The sequence below is a fragment of the Clytia hemisphaerica genome, unplaced genomic scaffold, assembly GCF_902728285.1.
Source record: "Clytia hemisphaerica strain Z4C2 unplaced genomic scaffold, Clytia hemisphaerica genome assembly, whole genome shotgun sequence".
Taxonomy (NCBI): Eukaryota; Metazoa; Cnidaria; class Hydrozoa; order Leptothecata; family Clytiidae; genus Clytia; species Clytia hemisphaerica.
The window spans coordinates 128,940-147,169 of NW_027103546.1; the positions used below are offsets into that span (position 1 = coordinate 128,940).

The following is an 18,230-nucleotide window of genomic DNA, read 5'->3' on the forward strand; positions in this document are numbered from 1 at the left end:
GCTTGTAAATGCAACGAAGGTCCCGTCAAAAAAATTCTAACAAAAAATACATTCTTACATTTAGATTCCCACATTTAAAGTGATTAGAATGTTGTTTTGGGAATTAGGAATCCAAGAAACAGACAAAACCAACAAAATCATTCTCCTTTAAAGAGAATGAAATTCTTCCATTTGAAAAAATATTCAGGTAGTCTAAATAATTCTTGAAGTGATATACATAAAGACATAATGCAATAAATTAATACTTGTTATAAATTATCCAAAAAATAAAATGCTAAATAGAGTTTAGTATACAAGATAAAAAAATATATAATTCCTTCTTCAAAAAGAATGCGTTACGCAAATTTTAAGAACTAAAATATCAATTTTAAAATTCCCCTAAAGTAATTACTCAGTAATCAAAAACTGCAAAAGATTATGTACAAAGCTTCAATGAAAAAAGTTTAAAATTTGCAATGAACCTTAATACCAGGCTTAACTGGTGCTGCATATTTTCTGACATCGTGAAATGTTTTTTTTTTCACCACCAACCAGCCGCGTGTCTCTTTTCGACATCCTTCATCTAAAAGGTGGAGAATGAAAAGTTTGAAAAGCCATATTCAGAAATTCTTAGCCAATAACAAATTTACGTTTGAGTATAGATTCACTCTTATCAAATTTCAAAAAAAGAAGGAAAAAATCGGGTTTAAAATTATCTACTCTTCGCTCCCCCAATCAGCCCTTGTTAAAACAGATAATGCAGGATAATGGTCTTTTCTCTCCAATGAGCTTTAAATATACCCTGGAGGAATTTTCCTAATCCCGACTAAGCAAAATCTTTGATCGGAGCTTTTCTGAACGAAGCCTAAGGGTAGCACTACTCAATAGCGGTGTAAATGTATCGAGAGCGGTAGATCTACTTTTCCTCGAATAGGCTATTTCACAGTCGAAATGAATCATAGGTAATCAGGACCACCACGCTGTAATAACAACTTTCTGTTGCTCAAAATTTTTGGACGTTTTTGCGTCTAGCCAACGGGAAGCCGTTATGGAGGCGCGATCAGGCCTGATTCGACTATGAAATGGCTTATACTTGTGATGATGTGGCGCCATTCAAAAGTTCATTTTTAACACTTCAATGGCAGGTACAACTTTCAAAGAAACTACAATCAAAGATGTAACTTGGTCCAGGGTTTAAAAAGGTCAGTGATTCTCTCACCTCATTTGGGCTAAATTTCAAGATGGTAGACAAAGTAATGGACATTTGTTTTCTTTGAGAAATAGATTTGGTCAGCATGTAACGCAAACAAATGTTCTTCAGGTATTCTAAATTCGCTGACTCTCTTGACCTAAAAAGAAAAGAAAAATGAAAAACGTTTTCAGAATACAATGTAAGGGTTTTATTTTTACATAAGTGTTTCCGTTTCATATCAGACACATATTTCATATCAGGACAGTGTCTGCTTTTTGTTATATTATGCTGAGTGAAAAATTGTTTTCCTTTTCCTCTTTCTAACCAATCTTGCTCCACATACGTGTGAATCCAATGTGAAAAAGCTTGTGAATTAAAATTGATGAGTAACCAAACGATATCACTCTTATTTAAAAACAAAACCTTTAAAGGACACGATTTGTAATGTATCCATTTTTCTTTTCTTACGTATCATTCTTAAGCAAAAGGAAGAACAACTTTCCACTCATCCCTCGCCAAGAGACATACATCATAAATCATTAAAAAATGCTTATAAAAGCGATTCCACATAATATACCACTTTATAAGAGAGTGAAAATTTATGAAAATAATACTTGGATCTTTCTTGTTTTCGTATTTCCTCTTTCAGAACTTCCATTTGCTGCAGTAGACGAGCTTCACTATAAAAAAATAGACAAACATGTAAATATTGAAAGCGCTCTCACTCATTTATATATTTTTAATCCTTGTCTTTAATTCAAATCTAGTTTCAGATTGTTGAACGTTCATTATCACTAGGAGAAAGCATTAGGCAAAAAGTTCCATTCTTCGGTACACAAGTGTACCGTTCACTTAACACTTTCAAGTATATCATTTGTTGTCCTTGCGGATAAAATCAACCTTTCCAATAAAAATGTTTAACAACTGAATGCATACACACAATAAATATTTAGTGAGTTAAAAGGAAGAATACAGTGGTCAAAGAAGTTTTACTGTGAGACAGAAAATCTTTTGATAGAGAACTTTGATCACTGTGAGAATAGAGAACAATCTCCCAAACTTTGAATTCGTACCGTTGTTCGGACTCTCGACTCGTTTCTTCCAGATCAATAACTTGATGACGTAATTTAGATAAGTCACGCTCGAATGAGTTTTGTTCCATGAAATGAAACAAACTGCCTTCTTCTTTCTTCGTCTAAAGAAACAAACGGTAAAGAAAACGTTACAAAGGTGAATTCTTCTAAATGACTTATGACAAGGATACTTATTAGAAGGTAAAGGGACCATCCATATAGTACGTGCGCTGCGAAGAGGGTAGATAGCTGGTTTAGCAAAAGCGTACTTCTATTGTTTGGTGGAGGTCATTTCTATTGTTCCATGCGTACAAGGGGGGGGTATCCAACATTTGGAAAATCTTTGCGTACGTACTATATTGATGACCCCAAAGGACAGTAGACTACAGTTGACTTTCACTCATTCGAATTCGAACGGGGGATATCATTGGTTTGAAATACAAAGAGATTCGAATTATATAAAGTGTATGATGGGGACTGGGAATTAGTTCGAATTTTAGAAAGATTCGATTAAAAGAAATTCTAAAGCAAGAGTCTACTGTAAATCAGTTTTCATAATCCGATTCCATGTTTGGGAAACCAAATTACCCTAAAATTAAAATTCATTTAGAAAGGAAAGAGTGTACTGTAAGTGAAAAAGAAAAATATAAAGATTTCTGAAATGCTCCCATTAGCAAATAAGAAATCAAAATTTGTCTTCCATCAGCTCATACAAAATCTCGGTCAGATCAACGCACGATCACCCATTTATACAATATCAAAGCTTACAGGGGGAGTGATCAAGAAATCCTCAAACTCTTCACTCAGTGCGTTCTCTGTGTTGTAATGATGATGGTGGACAGTTGGTAGAATTGCTGCAGTCGAAGAAGATGACCCAGGTAAACCGTCGTAAATATTTTTGTGAAGTTTTTCAATCTCCATATCTTTCTCAGATAACAAGTTCATAGAACGTATACGTTGTTTTTGGAGCTCCATTTGTAAATCACCCACTTGTTTTGAGTGAGCTTTTTGAACCTCACAAGCTTCAGATTTATATTTCTCATCCGCCGATATGCGCCCTTTTTCTAATTTATGGACAGCATCTAAGTAGTTTTTCTCTTTTTCCTGGTAATTACGAATTAGTAGTTTCTTCTCTTGTTTCAGAGCAGTAATCTGGCTTTGGTATTCTTCAGCCACTTGCGAGTTCACAGTGTGATTGTCTTTCTTTTGTTGTTGCAAGTATTTGGATTTGTAATTGTCAAGTTCCAGTTTAAGTTTCCTTAGTTCTTGTTTGCAGTTACACATTTCGTGATTTGAACAATCGGCCGTTGGTGCTATGGTTTTAAAAGAAATAACATTTTTACTTTAAACCTTACTACTATTATGTAGAACTTAAGTGCAAAGCGAAGTATCTTAGCCAAAACACTACAGCTTACAGTTATCAGTATCTGAAAGCACCATCATTTCCCTATCCTAGGGTAGACAACTTCTATGTGTTAGGGTCCACTCCAGGGAGGGACCACCTCTCTCTCTTCAATGCCAAGGAATATAGCTTTATACGATTCAAACATTATATAGAAAAAGACTACAGAATCAGTCTTTTTTTGTTAAAAGACATAACAGACAAACTTACAATACATTTTTTCTGAATCGAAATATCTCATGTATTCCTCACTCGATGACAATCTGATTTTTTCTTTTACACCACCACCACTGCCACCATTTCGGTCATCAAAAGCCTCAAAACTCAGGGTCGTAGTATGGGCAGTAGGTGAGCTGGCTTCTTCTAAGTTTTCAAGTTTATGTTTCAACTTGTGAATAGTGGATTGGTCGTTGTATCGTTGCTTTTCGTAATGACCGATTGAGTCTGAAAGCTCTGATACTTTTTGTTCTAAAACATACATAAAATTAGATTTTCTATTTTAAAACACACATGATTTTCTATCTTAAATACCTTCAGCTTTCGATTTGGGTAATTACTGATTACAGATTAGTGCAATTAAAACAATTGTTTCCTGGCCTACGTAAAAATTCTGTTATCAATAAGGCATAATGAAATAGGATGTAAAACCAATAAGGGTGACGATTAAGCATATTTCAGCGACCGTAGTGCAGTGGTAGAGCATCCGGTTACGGCGCGCAAGGTTGTGTGGTTGAACCCCGAGCCGGGTCATACCAAAGATTCCCAAAATGGTACTTGATGCCTCTCTGCTTGATGCTCAGCAATTACGAGCAGGATCAAGGGTAAGTGGAGCAATCCATGGAGAAAGAGTGGCGCCCTCCCCTACCTTCGGGTAGACAGCTATCGAAAGAGGAGCCTTCGGGTCGCCTCCAACTGCGGTCGCAGACTTAGGGGCATTTGTCATCACAAGCAACTTTAAATACGAATGAAATGGAACGTTCCAGCAAAACGAACGATATGGAACGTTCTTGAACGTTTAGGAACTTCAAATCGCTTGTGAAGACAGGTTTCAATCCAAAAACGAAACCTTAGACAAAACATACCCAACATCTCAATAAATAAATAAATACAACAGCTTGTTGTTATACCTAATTCTCTGATTCTTTCTTCGTCTTGTGTCTGCCGAAGTTGAAACAGTACTTCTGCTTTGGAAATTCGTTCCTGTTCTTCGATCAAATCTTTCTTGATCTTCTCTATTTCACCATTTGAAGTGTCTAGCTGTTGTCTTTGTTTGATGGTCGGTTTCAGGTCTTTTCGTGGAACTTCTGGTGTCGGCGTCCGAGATTTGACATGCTCCTTTTTGCTTGTTAACTGATAAAAAATGAAAAAAAATCATCAGATTCTTTCAATGACACTTATATAGAAGCACGAATTTTGCTTCTCACTTTTCAACTCATGCTTTACCTTCAATGTTATCGTTGAAAAGATATTTCAGAGTAGTATAATTTCTAAAAGAGATAGAAAGGGTAAAAGCTCAAAAAGATAAAAACTGACATTACTTTTGTAAATTATAGTGCTAGGAAATATCTTTTCAACGCTAGCAAGTTGATCAAATTAGACCATTTGCTAAGCAATGAGAAGCAGAATAAGAATTAGTGCATACTGAAAGCGAAATTCATAATTTTCACCACATTCTTTCCATCTTCTTTATACATCAAATATCATATAAGTGCACCAGATGATAAATGCAAAGAACTTAAAACCGTACCTGCGCTATTTGTGACTTTAGTTCATCATTCATCAGTCTTTCGGTAGCCAAAACATTTTGTAATTCTACTAACATGTTTGAATGAAGTTGTGCATCATTTTCTCGATCTTTTTGTTCTTGACCAAGTTTGTTCTTCAACTGAGAAAAGAAAAAGTAAATAAGCTCAGAAAGAATCCGTTCATATATATTGAAAACCCCTTTGGGTTGAAGAGGGGCATTGAAAAGAATATGGAAAAACTGCCAAGCTTCGCGGGGTGAATTTTCAATGTCTAAGTGTGAAACACCTACCCAGGGAATGCAAAATCATCCATGGGTACTGTTCTAGACTATTGGAAAATAATATATCCTTCAACCATATTTTCTAAGCATAGAAGAAAAAAATGTTCCCAACGTCAAAATAGGCGTGATCCACACACTTGATGTTCCTGTCGAGAATTTTTTTCAGCATTTAGAGTGATAAAAAGGACCCAATGCCGAATTCTAATCAGATATCGCAGACAAATTGTAACTATTATTCATTACAAACTTTTATAAAGAAACATTGAATTGTTCACAGTTGCTCTTCCTTTTTTTGTGATTTTCATGCTCAAAAATATTCTTAAAAATATTCTTAAAATTGATCTTCTAAACATGTATACTTTATTGGTCAGCCTAAGCTGAGCATTCAAATAGGTAAAATTCGGTTCTTCTACTTCCATAAGACGGCAAAAAAAAAATCCGACTTCTCGATCTAACTTTGATTTCTAAACTTTCTTCCGATCGGGTTAACTTTTTGGGTACTTTTAGCGTGCGTTGTTTTTACTTACAGATCATAATGTGGTGTTTCAAGATGGCGGCTCAAGCGATAAGTCAGATGTGATAAGTCAGTGTTGTACCAAAGTATTTCCAGTGTAAATCTGTTGCAAGCTTCAATTTCTATCATTTATTTTTATAACTTGGCAAATCAAACACATGATTTTCATCAAGGGGAATCTTTTTCTACATCTTTTGAAGGTTTAAAGCCGTTTGCTCAAGTTTTTGTTTATGTTGAATTTTCTGATTTAAAAACATATTTTTCTTGTTTGTCTCTAGGGGGGATTCTAATTTTGATCTAAACTTGATAAAGACTGGATGCAATCGTGCTTTTTTGGACTTGGTGGACGTGTTTGATAAGGCGAATCGCAAAAAATTGTTTGGTTCCTGTCATTTCTACTTTAAAAAGTGGGGGTCGCTCGGTCGGTTGGTCGAAAATATTTTTTTGTTAAAAAGCAGCTACATCTTATTGAAAGGGAATCCGTGTGGAATGATCCGAATTAAAAAATTGAGAAACCGTGGATAAACTGGTTTTCGGTTTACTCTCCATTAGCATGCCGCTCGCTACTTCGATTTGAAAACTTGTAAACACAGAGCGTACAGAGGTCAACAGTGGAAATCCAGCAAAGCAGCGGAAAAGCTTTCCAACTCTCCAACTCTACCTGCTGATCGTAAATCAGGGTCGGTCAGATGACGGGAACCAAATGATGACATCACATCTCCTATTATTGGACTTGCAAAATTATGACAAATGGTCTTTGGAATTTGATCAATTATATTAATATTAATATTATATATACAGTTCTTGTTGAAATTGATCAAACTATTTTTCACGCAGTTCCGGACATAGATTGTGTTTTTCTAACCTTTTCTAACCTTGGCGCACGTTTTGACTGAATGATGGAATGGAATGAATGTCGATAACAGTTTATACATATCTCTTATCAGACTTGCAGAAAGCGGACTGCAGAAAGTTATGAAAAATGGTTTCTAGAATTTAATGAATTATACCGTCAAGTTACACAACATGCACACTCTCATCACAACTTGCACAGCCATAACAAACAGATCCATCTGGACTTCATCATTTAACATTGTTCTAAAGTTTAAAAAACACTGCCAGTGCTTGGCACAGAAGAGAGGACTCCCAGTTGAAATCAATCCGCTGCCCTGTTGAATTTATTTATTATGGTCGTGTGTTTATTCCGCCAAGGTGGTAAAGCGATCGCCCAAATTGATAGACCAATCAAAAGCGAGTTTAAAGCAAAACGGGGGAAATATGAGCTCCCCCGCATAGTTATGAATTTTAAGTTTTGCTTTCGATTATCATTTGCGACCAGCAAAGTCTTCAAGATGGTTGTGTGCATGTTGTGTAACTTGACGGTACTAAACTACAAAATTTATTTACGCAGACTGGATGCAAATTGTGTTTTTCAAGATTTTGTGATTTTATAATAATAATAATGTTTTACAGATTTCCAGGCCACCGTGCAAGCACATGGGCCTCTATAAATCGCTCATACATTGGTTTGGTTTATTACAAAGGTTAACTTCAAACAGATATGCAACAATAGTGACAATTTCAATCATACTCAAACATTTTCTCTTTCCAAGCTAGACCGAGGTTTTCTTTAAACTCTTGTATTGTAGATGATTTAACTACTTTTTCAGGTAGGCTATTCCACTGTTGAATGCCCCGATAGTAAAGGGAGTTGCTCTGGGGTCCACGGACACCATCGTTCCCGAAAATTCTTACCAGTTCAGAATTATGTGTTCTCATTGGTCTTATTCGTTGGTTAAATTTCTTAGGAACACACGATTTTTCATAGTGATTTAAATGTTTAAAGATCTCAACCATATCACTTACCGCACGCCTATATTTTAGACTTGGGATTCCAATTCTTTGTAGTCTGCTTTCATAACATAGTCGTCCACATGTTTCAACCGTTTTTGTAGCGCGCCGCTGAACACCTTCTATAAGTTTTTTGTGTTTTTTTAGTTTTGGTGACCAAATGACTTGTGCATATTCTAGGTGGGGCCTGACAAATGTTATGTAAAGTTTACGGGATAATTCAGGAGTGAGATACGTGAAGGTTCTTCTAATTAGACCAGCCATTGAGTTTGCCTTTTTTACTTGGTTTGATATATGTTGGTCGAATGATAGATTTTGGTCAAAGATAACTCCGAGATCCTTTTCGAATTGTACATGTTTCAGTAAATTTCCTCCGAGTGTGTATTGATGTACATGTTTAATTATATTCGGCTTACCTAACGTTAGTACATGACATTTGTCGGGATGAAATTTTAAAAGCCACGTATCTGACCATTGCTGTAGTCGATCGATGTCCTCCTGGATTATAAGTGCATCTTCAATTGATTCTACTTTATTGACAAGTTTAGTGTCGTCAGCAAATAGAAAGAGTTGTGATTTAATTGAATCTGGTAAATCGTTGATGTATAGAACAAAAAGGGTAGGCCCTAGGACACTACCTTGGGGTACTCCACTAAGAACTAATTGTTTTTCGGATTCAGCTCCATTTACTTTAACTATCTGAAATCGATCCTTCAGGAAGTATCTGATCCATTCAAGCAACTTATTTCTTATTCCGTAGGCTTCTAATTTGATTAAGAGCCTTTGGTGGGGAACTGAGTCGAATGTCTTTGCAAAGTCAAAGTATACTGCGTCAACAGCTTTGCCGTTAGCAATGTCTTCGGTACACACATCTAGATAGTTTAGCAGTTGTGTTACTGTTGATCGGCGATTGATAAAACCATGTTGCTTGTTAGAAAGCAGTTTTCTCTGCTCTAGATGTGACATAATATGTGTTTTTTAAGAATCTTTTCCATCATTCGGCACACAATGGATGTCAGGCTAATCGGACGGTAGTTTTCAGCTATATTTTTGTTTCCTTTTTTGTAAACAGGTGATACATTAGCATGCTTCCAGTCGTTTGGGAGACAACTTTCGTTGAGAGATTTTGTCATTATAAGGAAGAGCGGTTCTGCAATATATCAGCGAGCTCCTTGAGCATCCTTGGGTGAAGTTCATCTGGCCCCATGGATTTGTTTGGATTTAACGCCTTGAGCTCCTTTTTAATAGTTTCAGTTAGTATATTTATCTCTACTTCTTTATCCGTCCTGGAATGGAATTCAGGGAGTTGTTCAAGTGGCTCACGTGTAAAGACACTACAGAATTGGCTCTGGAGTATGTTGGCTTTACTTTTATCATCATATTTGATCGAATTTTCATTATTAGGGTTTTCGAGGAGAGGATGTATTCCCGTTCTTGCTTTCAGATTGCTGCGTACATATTTCCAGAATCTTTTTGGATTTGTTTTTGATTGTTCGCTGACCTTTTTTTCGAACCCTCTCTTGGAGCGAGTCAGGGCACTATTAGCGGCGTTGCGCCATCTTACGTACTCCCTTCTACGTCTCTCAGTGTCGTCATTTTGAAGTGAGATGATCCATTTTCTATGCGCCTTACGCTTCTCTTTAATTATCTGACAAATTTTTGGATCTAAGGGATGTTTCCCTTTCCTTCTTTGATTTGACAGGTTGTTCTTATTGTGGGTAAGTGGCACATAGAGGTTTCGGAGCTCGATCATTTGTTTTAGGAATAGGTCCCAGCTCTCATTCACATCTAATTCAATCGACTTTTGGATGAATTCGATAGACCAATTGATATGGCTTAGATGAGATCTCATAAACTGGTAGTTGGCTTTGCTGTATTGATATCTATCAAGCTCATTTTTAATTGTGAAATAACCATAGAATTTAAAGGAGAGGACACTGTGATCACTGAGATGGAGTGGGGCAAGGTATTTTATCTCGGAAATTTGATTTTCTTCCCCTGTAAGGATGAGATCGAGTATTGATGGTTTGTCGGTGCCTCGTCGCCGTGTCGGCTCAAGGACATGTTGGTATAAAAAACAGTCTCTTAAAGCATCAAGGAATTTCTCCTCGTCGCTATCTTCTTCACAAGGTGAGGACCAATGGACCCAATCGATTTTCTTATAGTTAAAGTCACCTATAAGACATATATGAGTGTATTTCGGATTTAGGCAGAGATCTTTTATGAGCTTATTCATGTTCTTGTTATTTTCATCGAAGATATTTGTTTCAGTTTTTGTCGGGCTTCTATAAAGACATCCGAGTAACATGGTGTCTTTGTTCTCCATTGCAATTTCTAATAGACAAGTCTCTTCAAATTCAACTTTCGTTTGTATTTGTAGGATGAGGTGATCAATAGACTTGTGGACTAGAATGATGATTCCTCTCTTTTTTGTATTCCTATGTTAGTTTTATATGGTGTAGAATAATTCTCAATTGAGTAGTCTTGATCTTTTCTCTCAGAGATCCGTTTGGTGTTGACTTCGGTGATCGCAATTATATGAGGTTGTTCAGCAGCAACGTGCTTTAAAAGTTCATTTTTCTTCTTAGATGTCATTTGGTCTGCATTTGTGTAGATGATAGTAAGTTCACTAATTGTTGTGGTTGTGTTTTTTGAATCGTTTTTGTTAGGTGGGTTTTCATTCAAGCTGTCGTTATCGTTATCGATCGGTTTTATTGATTGATAGGGTTGTTGTATCGTTTTTGTGTTTTGTTGTACACCTTCTTTATGTCGAAGCCGTTTTTTGACGATCCTCGAACCCGATAAATAAATTCATCGGTTTCTAGGTCATCATTTAGGTCTTTCGCCTGTTGTGATAGCTCTTTATACTTTTCACGTTGGGACCTACATAGATCTTCTGTGATACTTATGCCTTTATAAGTATCGTTACCTTTAAGTGATGGGAGATTTCCCATGATCTTAAGTTTATCATCTTCACTATCGAGGCAAATTAACAGTGGACGATTTGGTTTCTTACCTATTCTAAATATTTTTTTGATCTTAGAAGAAACATGTAAATCCTTAACTAATTGATCAGCCCATTCACAGTCCCTAGTATGATTATTTTGTCACTATTATCGCATACCTGTTCTTCTTCTTTTATTCCGTGAACGATGATGTTCGTGGCTCTTCTCCTTTTCTCCATCTCAAGAGCGATCTCTTCGTCTCTGGCTTGTTTAATAGCAAGTTTGATTCCGCTCGTGTCACTCGTCGGTTGTTGAGGGAGACCAGATTTTGTGGCTTCTGAATACGATTTCATAGCTTGTTGGCATTCGTTCTTTATTGTTGACAGGATACTGTCCTTGAATTCGTCAAGCTTTCGTTCGAATTTCTTTTCAGCAAACTCGAGTGTATGCAGGCCGGGGTCAGCTTTCAAATCATTTTTCAGGAGTTGGAGATCTGCGTCCTTATCTTCAAGCTGTTTCTTAAGGTGATCCTCAAAGTCACGACTACTTTTTATAATTCCTTCGCATGCGTCGATTTCTCTGCGAAGGCGTTTAATTTCATTTTGGGTTTGAAGCGATGGTTGAGCCTTTTCCTTCATTTTGCTTCAAGTGCAAAGTAGGACAATGATCAGTCACCTTTTTGTGATATAAATTAACCTGTGTTCGTTCGTCCTCCCTCCGTCTGTTCGTCTGTTACCAACTTTTCTTGGGATTGAATCATAGGAATTTTTTTGATTTTTGGTACAAAGGTGCAAAATGGTGGTGGCCAAAATTTGACGGAGCCCGATTTTCAAAAAAAAATTTTTAGGGCCAATTTGGGCCCAAAAATGCCCAAAAAAAGGGTTTTTTAGATTTTCCTGATTTTTTGTACAGAGATGTAGAATAACATTGTTCAAAATATGAATTAGTTCACTTTTCGAAGAAAAAAATTTTTTGGGAGGAGCTGTCAGGCTTGTTTTAAATAATTTTAAATCAAGTTATCAAATGTTTCACACTTTGTACATTATTCAACATTTTTAGTCTACTCTGTTTCAGTACATCTCTTACATCTGTTAACCCACTTATTAAAGCTATCTAGCTAAGCTCTATTGGCTGACCTTCCAGCCTCGGCTGGTTTATCTAAAAGTTAAAATCATAAGCTTTTTCTAAGCCAGTTTTTAAAACTAAGATTGGGATCTGTTGGGATTAAGTTCTTAAAATTATTTGTTCTCAGGTTTTGACCAAATGAGCAAAGGCCTTAAAAAATTTTCCTTTTCAGAAAAAGCATATTAGTTTTACTTGCAATAAAAGTAAATAGGTATAAGGCTATACAAAATTACCCTTTCCAGTTGTATAGTTAACATTGCAACATCATCTTCAAATTTTGTGACGGTCTTATTATGCTCTACCTGAAAAAATACAGAGATATCAAAATTCAATTGCTTTGGTAAGAGCTGACTCAATTAGATTTTAACATGGCATATGCTTGGAACTAAGCCAGTCCGAGCGATTGAGATACTAATATGGAATGTGTTTAGGGTACGATTCTTTTTAAACATTTGAAAAACTAACCACAAGATTTTTCTTATCAGCTTGAAAAGAAGCTTCCATCTTAGATTTCTTCTCTGTTAAAGTTTGGAACGCTTTGGTAACAACATCTAATTTCTTTTCAGCGCTTTCTCCGCTTTCAGCATCATTGTTTTCAGGTGGTTGTGGTGGCACTACTGGTTGTTTACTGAAAGAAAAAAAACGTAAAAAAAAAAATTCTATAATTAAGTCTGAGCATAAAAATGTAATGATAAAAGCATGACATTTGATAGTGATAACCCTTTGGGGGGTCGATGAATTATGCAAGTTAACACCTAATTGCCCCCCGCAACGAGCGCAGCGAGTGAGGAGGCCTTCATAGCTTCACGCAAGGATATTGGACAGGAATCTCGAATTTTTTGCGCGCGCGCGTTTGTTCGTATTGTATGTTCCGGCTAATATTATGCTCCGTAAAGTTTGTTGCCCGGTTAGCTTTAATATAGTGGTTCTTTTTTGGCATGCGCGGCGGACATTTTTTCATGTTTTTTGAGAGGATCTTTTACAGCTTTTAGAACGCCATGTAATGACGGTAAAAAATCACTGATCTCTATAATAATTAGGCGAAAAATAGCGTGATTTGATTGGTCTCTTAAGGTCTCTTGCAGTCAAATTGCATTACTTTTTTCAAAAATTGACATATAAACCAGTGAATTTGCTGACAGTCAAATTATACAATCTGTCTCCTGTCTTTGACATTCAGATTGACTAATTTTTTGGCCGAACAGTTTGATCGAAGCACGGTCAACTGCCAGCTGTGAGTAAGCACCTCCAGTTGGGTTAAACACTGTCAAACCCAGTTTGAGTAAGCACCTCAAGCTGATTGAAAGTACAAGGAATTAAAGTTAAAGAAATGGAAGAGGAGGACTTTTTAATTGATTTAGACACTGCATTGAATGTTGTGCATTTCCGAAATTCTAGCAGATCAACTGGTGGACGTACTTTTTCTTGTGCTGTTGACTGTTTTCTTGAAATTTGTTATCACTTGTTTCTCCCAGAAATAAAAGCCAAAATATCATTTGAAGAATCAAGTGACTTTTTTAATTTGCTTCAAATAAGTGGATCAATGGAAATTCCATTTGAAAATGACGATGTTAAAAGTAATGCTTTTCGACTGCTGGATGAAATTAGAGAACCATTATGGTCAAGGATCATTGAAAATTGTAGTACGTTTACAAAAAGAAATAGTGACGCAGAGTTTCAAGAGATTTTTGGAAGTAACATTTTCAAGAACTTATCAGAAAGAGAGAAACATGTTTTTGAAGTGAGCTCCGTAATTCAAGGTACATGTAATAGTTGCGGTTGTGAAAAAGAACGTAGAGAAACAGGTAACATTGTTAGTATCCTTTCAGAAATTATGTATCCAGAGATAATGATTGATGCAAGTTCATGGCCAAACTGTGTATTGAATTCTCTTCTTAATCCAAGTTCAGTAATAAATTGCGATACTTGCTCTGTCAATATACCGGCACAGGTTTAAGCTTTTGATCTTCCAAGTTTTCTCTTGATAGAATTTTCCACTCCATTATGCCTAAACAATTGCAGATTTTTTGAGCAGATTTCAGTGAAAGAAATTAACTATAAATTACATGCCATTGTAAGGAGTTGCGGTTTCCATTTTGCGTGTGCAATTTTTATTGAAAACAAATGGGTTTACATTGATGATTTAAATCCTGACAAAATATTATATCAAAATATAAATGAATTGTTCGCAGAAAATACAGGAGGATGGTTCTTTGCTTTTTACAAAAAACTTAATTCAGAAGAAATTGATTTTGCAATTGATACTGATATTCTTCAATCAGCTAAAACTAATGACAAAAAAGCTGACGCTTCAACGAAAGTCAGTGAGAATATTGAGACCAAAAAAGAATATCCTAGCCGAAAACGAAATATAACCAGTTATGCAGGTCTTTGCGATCAAAGCAATAAAAAAAGCAAACTTGATGATATGTTCAAAAAAATTGACAAAAGGGTAAAAAAATCAAAACGAAAAGAAGAACATAAAAAATATTACGATCCTGTTAAACGAAAAACAAATTATGACTCTAAAAAGCAAAAAGAAAGTTATGATCCTAAAAAGCGAAAAGAAAGGTACGATCCAGAACAGCGAAAAAAAAGGTATGATTCAGAACAGCGAAAAGAAAGATACAATCCAGTATTTACCCCCTAACCTCATTGAAAAGATCCTTCAATTAGGTTTGCATGCCTCCATTTTCGACCCTGTACGTTTATTCGCTACTGTAAGTTTATTAGTTTTCCGAAAATCTGTTTTTTGTTTGATTGGGTGTGGTAGCAAATAGTTTTCTAGTTACATTGAAGACAAAATAGACACAATCTCTATAACAATAATAATGTATGTATGTATTCTGAAATTCTGTGTGACACAAAGTACCTCTTTGTAATGAAATCTTTTGACTTTTGAAGAAATGTTTTATCATCTTTGTCTCTTCGCTCTTGTTTCACAGCTTTCAATGAGTCTTCCAATAACTTCTTTTCTTCTGCCAAATCTTTGTATGCACTGACAAGATCTAGAATAGTGAAATTTTGTACGTAAGCAAAAAAAGTGCTATTCAGTAGAAAAAATATTAACAATAACCTTTTATGGATAATGTTGAGGGATCACGCAAAGTCAAATAAAAAGTGGGAAAGTAAGAATACCAGAGCTTACTGTATACTGTATACAGAGAAAGCATTCAATTTTTGGTTTTATAAGCCAAGCTCATAACCAGTATATTTCAACAAATTGTCAAATTATTATTTCAAGTGAATTTTTGACATAGTTTTGGACTTACTCCAAATAAATTTAGACTTGAAAAAGTTATGGTATTCGAAGTTTGTTCTTCAACTTTACAATGCAAAATAGTATTTGGCAAAAATTCACATTTTTACACATGCAGTTATTAAGCCATCAAATCCTGGTATCAGTAAAATGAGATAAGCAGTGGTAAAAAAGGTTTATACAAACCTGATAATTTCTTTTCATACTTTTTCAATTTCTTTTGTAAACGTTCACAAAAATGGATGATCTCCTCTCGACTGAAATCCTCATACTCATCCATTGTTCCAAATTTATTTTTACTTTTGTTGTTGTTTTTTATTCACTAATTTAAAGGAAGACAAACATGTAATTAGAAGGTTGTTTCGAATGTAACTATGCAAAATCTAATGATCGAGGGTATGAAAACTGGGGCTGGAAGTTAAAGAAAAACAGAAAACAGAACTCTAAAAATCAACATCCAAAAATATTGTTTATTCTATTAGGGTTACAGTTTGATTTGTAACAGAATGACTGAGAAAGGCCCCCTGTATTATCGTAATTGTAAATATCTGATCACTTATTACAACTAAAATAAAAAAATAATATCAGCAAAAAAATATTTTTCTAATACCTAAAATTTAAAGCTCGTCATAATATATATAGTAGGCAATAAAATGAAAATTTATCATTCATTATCTAAATAAACTTGAACTCAATTACCAGAGCAGAATACTGAAAGTTAATCCTGGCTATGATCATGAGATAATTATGTTTGGCTAATTCTCGTCATCCGAGCCACAATAAACTTTAAACATTTTGCTGCACAGTTTTACGAGTTTAAAAGTTGTTTCATCTTTTAACCATTGAGTGTACCACTAACATCTGTGGATTCACCTGGTTTTCACGGTCCTGTACCAGTAGGTCAAGTTAAGGAGTACCATCACCGAAAAACTCTGACTTTGACTGGCCCAAATAAAATAACAAAGTTGAAAAGGACAAACAACAACATGCATTTCAGATTAAGTACTATTTGGAAATTTGAAGCTAAGAAGCTATAATAGGTTAAGAAAAAAATATTTAGAGTTATAGTGTTTTGATTGCTTCAGAAAATAAATACCCAACCCAGCAAGTCTAAATTTTGAGCCCTTGATATTCACCATTCTAAGAGCAGATTCTGCTTTGATGGTTACGCTGTTCTAGGAAACTAAACCCTGCTTTAAACATAGATACATAACATATTATAACATTGACTAATATTGTTATGAAAGATAATGATAATATAAATTTAGAATGATGTTATGCGTTGTTAGAGAGCTACTTAAAACTTTATAATACCCAATTATTATTATTATTATTTATAATTGTTTCTGAATATTTACAATTCTTTTTAAAAAATAAGTACAAAATACAATAAAAAAACTGAAACTGAATTTATTCAACTCTAATCATCTCCTTGGGTCTTTGGAAAATAATGGAGTCTGCTTCACTTGAAGAACATCTAAAGAAAAATATTAAATTAGTATAAAATAATATCACTTAGGTTTTTGTCACAGCAATTATTGGTGAGTGCCGGTAATATATATTTTAAAGTATTCACAATAAATCAAAGGATCTCTGCAAGTTATTGCCAGTTCGATTTGCAATATTCCAAAAATATAGGGGATTGTTACAGAAAGAAATTTCCTTTTTGTAATAGATTTCCCTTTATTTACATAGTACATTATGCTTTTCAAACTTCCATACCTTTTATTATTCTACTCCATGGCAAAGTGACGTATGTAAGATAAGGACTTAGAATCGGTGCTGTTGGTTTTCTAAAAATAAAGGTTTCTTTTAATAATTGTATGTTAATGTTTTTGTATCAATTTGTGGCATCTATGGCATCACTAATTCTTCATGGTCCTATACCAGTAGATGAGGATTAAGGAGTTTAGCCACGTATACGACACTGACTTTGCCCGACCAAAATAAAACAAGGCAGTTGAAAGTAACAGATGCTGGATTATATGTATCAAGGAAATCTAACTATTCAACAAACAACATACTTTGGGTGTATAAACTTTCACACGTAGAACTTTCTCAAGGTTGAAAAAATCAAGCAGTCTACTTGCAAACAGAGCTTTATTAAAAAATTCAAAGACATCCACTCTCAAAAAAGAAGCTGAAAATTGCAAAATATGCTCAAGTTTCATTTCAGTTTTGCAAAAGTTTGAAAAATTATTTACAAAGTGTAAAGAGTGGGGCGACGATTTGCACACTTACTTCGGCGCTGCGCGTGGCTTACGCAGTTAGCGCACATATTTTACGTGTGCAAGCTTTTCGCGTGTGATGGGGGCTATTCTAAGTCTGAAATGACCTTCGCGACTTCGGCGCAGCGGCGAAGGATGTTGCGCAGCGGGAGTCTTTCGCATATGGTATAAGTTATTTTATGTCTGGAACAGCTTTCGTGACTGCTTCGGCGCAGCGGTGAAACATATTGCGCAGCGCAAGTCCTTTCGCATATGTTATGATTTATTTTATATCCAGTTCAAATGTTGTCACAGGAAGTGTAATCATGCAAAAACTTGCGCGCTGCACAATATATTCGCCGCTGCGCCGAAGTCGCGAAGCAGTATTATCCATGCTAAAATATCATTTTATATGATTAGTTTTACATCAGAAATGGCCTTCACAGCTTCGGCGCTACGGCGAAAGATATTGCGCAGCGCAAGTCTTTCGCGTTTATAAAGAGTTATTTTGTGTCCTGAAATGACCTTCGCGGATTCGGCGCAGCGGCGAAACATATCGCGCAGCACAAATCTTTGTTAACAGCAACTGAAGCTCATACAGAGTTTCTGAGAATGAAAGTGACGTCAGGTCAAATGTCGTCAGAAAAGAAAGTGTAA

At 35.4% G+C, this 18,230-nt stretch overlaps 1 protein-coding gene and 1 long non-coding RNA gene across 2 annotated transcripts; both read right to left on the minus strand.

Annotated features, from left to right (window-relative positions):
• Positions 1-226: 226 nt before the first annotated feature.
• On the minus strand, positions 227-15,688 carry LOC136800043 (GRIP and coiled-coil domain-containing protein 1-like). The gene is made up of 12 exons (XM_067056660.1): positions 15,553-15,688; positions 14,980-15,115; positions 12,573-12,735; positions 12,341-12,409; positions 5,394-5,531; positions 4,774-4,996; positions 3,857-4,114; positions 3,013-3,557; positions 2,245-2,366; positions 1,786-1,851; positions 1,199-1,328; positions 227-562 (listed from the first exon to the last, which is right to left on the minus strand). Exons 1-12 carry the CDS (start codon positions 15,644-15,646, stop codon positions 521-523), a joined length of 1,986 nt encoding a protein of 661 aa, XP_066912761.1. The 5' UTR covers positions 15,647-15,688; the 3' UTR covers positions 227-520.
• A 128-nt stretch (positions 15,689-15,816) lies between these two features.
• LOC136800033 (uncharacterized) lies at positions 15,817-17,163 on the minus strand. The gene is made up of 2 exons (XR_010845661.1): positions 17,089-17,163; positions 15,817-16,843 (listed from the first exon to the last, which is right to left on the minus strand). It is a non-coding gene; the product is annotated as an uncharacterized lncRNA (long non-coding RNA).
• Positions 17,164-18,230: the final 1,067 nt, after the last annotated feature.

What these genes read in the sequence shown, in the direction of transcription:
- LOC136800043 (XM_067056660.1), bottom strand. Translation starts at nt 15,646, where the DNA reads ATGGATGAGTATGAGGATTTCAGTCGAGAGGAGATCATCCATTTTTGT. An exon ending in CGATTCAGAAAAAATGTATT is followed by an intron (nt 3,558 to 3,856) that starts GTAAGTTTGTCT and finishes TTAAAACCATAG; the next exon opens with CACCAACGGCCGATTGTTCA. An exon ending in AGTCGAGAGTCCGAACAACG is followed by an intron (nt 1,852 to 2,244) that starts GTACGAATTCAA and finishes ATTTTTTTATAG; the next exon opens with TGAAGCTCGTCTACTGCAGC.